General features: G+C 43.5%; 1 protein-coding gene across 1 annotated transcript in view; it reads left to right on the top strand.

Annotated features, from left to right (window-relative positions):
- EAH_00057840 (hypothetical protein, conserved) overlaps positions 1-1,394 on the top strand; it is a gene marked incomplete at both ends in the record, with an annotated part of 1,586 nt that extends 192 nt beyond the window's left edge. Inside the window, 3 exons of the mRNA XM_013397382.1 lie at positions 151-228; positions 1,051-1,124; positions 1,325-1,394. Coding sequence (XP_013252836.1) covers positions 151-228; positions 1,051-1,124; positions 1,325-1,394 — 222 coding nt within the window. The remainder of the gene's footprint in view (positions 1-150; positions 229-1,050; positions 1,125-1,324) is intronic.
- Between the last annotated feature and the right edge of the window lie 544 nt (positions 1,395-1,938).

Raw genomic sequence — 1,938 nt, 5'->3', positions numbered from 1 at the left:
TGCTGCTGCTGCCGTTGCTGCGGCTGCCGTTGCTGCTGCTGCCGTTGCTGCTGCTGCCATTGCTGCTGCTGCTGCATGCGGTGCTGCTGGTGCAGTGCGGGTTTCTATTATTTCTGTTGTCCTTCTGTCTACTTATTTGTTCTGCTGCAGCAGCAACAGCAACAGCAGCAGCAGCAACAGCAGCAGCAGCAACGGGGTAGACGAGGCGTGACAGCACAGCGGCTGAGGGTACCGACGCCCTAAATAAATAAAATAAATCAAATAAACAAAATAAATTAAATAATTAAAATAAAATAAATAAAATACATTAAAGTAGTGTAAAACTAAAAATAAACAGCTAATAACTATGAATAAATAAAACAGAAAAGGCGTCTGCAATTGAAGACATTAATTTATATCAGCACGTATATATATTTATATTTATATTTATATATATTTATATCTATATATATTTATTTATATATTTGTATGTATATATATATAAGTAATATATATGTATATATACATATAATATATATATACATATATGTGTTTATTTTTATTTGTGTTTGTATATATACACGCCCTTATGCACATATATATATTTATCTATCACATAACTAGCTATATATATATATATATTTATTTATATATATATTTATTTATATTTATATATATTTATAATTATTTATTTGTATGTTTAAAAATATTTATTTAAATAAAAATACAACCCCACACTCCGACTGCAATTTGTTTGCAGCAAAAAAATTTATTTCTGAGTCAAACGCCGCTCGTTACTGAAGTTAAAAAAGGAGAGGTCCAGGTACTGCTGCTGCTGCTGCTGCTGCTGCTGCTGTTCCTGCTGCTGCTGCTGGTGCTGCTGCTGTTCCTGCTGCTGGTGCTGGTGGTGGTGGTGCTGCTGCTTTTGTTGTTGTTGTTCGTGCTGCTGCTGTTGCTGCTGCCGCGAAAGACATTTTGCTGCTGCTGTGCCGGTGATGCTGTATTAGGGTTTAGGGGTTGTTAGGGTTCGTTAGGGTTTAGGGTTTAGGGTTTAGGGTTTGCTGGTTTCAGGGCACGGCTGTCTCTTTGTTTCGCGATGAAGACGGAGACGAAGCTTTTGAGTTCTTCTGCGTAGATGCTAAGGGGTAGGACAAAGGGTTTAGGGTTTAGGGTTTAGGGTTTGTGCTGCTTAGGTGGGATCAACGCATTGCAGCTGCACCGCAGACGCCGGTTTCAAGGGTTTAGGGCTCAGGGTTGTTTAGTGTTTAGGACTGTTCAGGGTTTAGGGCTGTTTAGGGTTTAGGGTTTAGGGTTGCCGAGGGTTTAGGGTTTTGTTTTGCTGCAGGCGCCCCCGCAAGGTCGCTGCTACTTCTCTCCAGTGTCTAGGGAGGCGGCCGCTGCCACGCTTGCTGTGAGGTTAGGGTTTAGGGTTTAGGGTTTAGGGTTTAGGGTTTAGGGTTTAGGGTTTAGCAGGGTTTATGTATGCAGAAGAGAGGACTCAGACTCAGACGACCCTCTAAACCCTAAACCCTAAACCCTAAGTGCAGCGGCCTTTGTTGGCGCTGTTGGTGGTGTGGCTGCAAACCCTAAACCCTAAACCCTAAACCCTAAACCCTAATTAAGCCTCGGGCGCAATCTTTGATAGCATTTTCAATTCAAATTAATTCCTCTTTGGCTGCTCTCTTTCCTCTTTCTCTTTCACGTGTAGTTACACCTCAACCACAGCATCTGCTGCAGCAGCAACAGCAGCAGCTAGCTGCTGCAGCTAACCATAGCGGTTGCAGCTACCTGCTGCAACGTCATGTATTCCAGCGAGCTCCAAGTGGGGCAGCTGCAGCTTCTGCTGCTGCTGCTGCTGCTTGTGCCGCTGCTGCTGCTGTTGCTGCAGTTGCTGCTGCAGCGGCTGCTGCTGCTGGAACAGCTAGCGTCCCTCGTATATCTTTTGCTGCTGCTGCAGCA

The sequence above is a fragment of the Eimeria acervulina genome, genomic scaffold, assembly GCF_000499425.1.
Source record: "Eimeria acervulina Houghton genomic scaffold, Eah_scaff1271, whole genome shotgun sequence".
NCBI classification, from domain to species: domain Eukaryota; phylum Apicomplexa; class Conoidasida; order Eucoccidiorida; family Eimeriidae; genus Eimeria; species Eimeria acervulina.
Note: the sequence above shows the minus strand (reverse complement) of the source record. Positions and strands in the feature narration are given on the sequence as shown.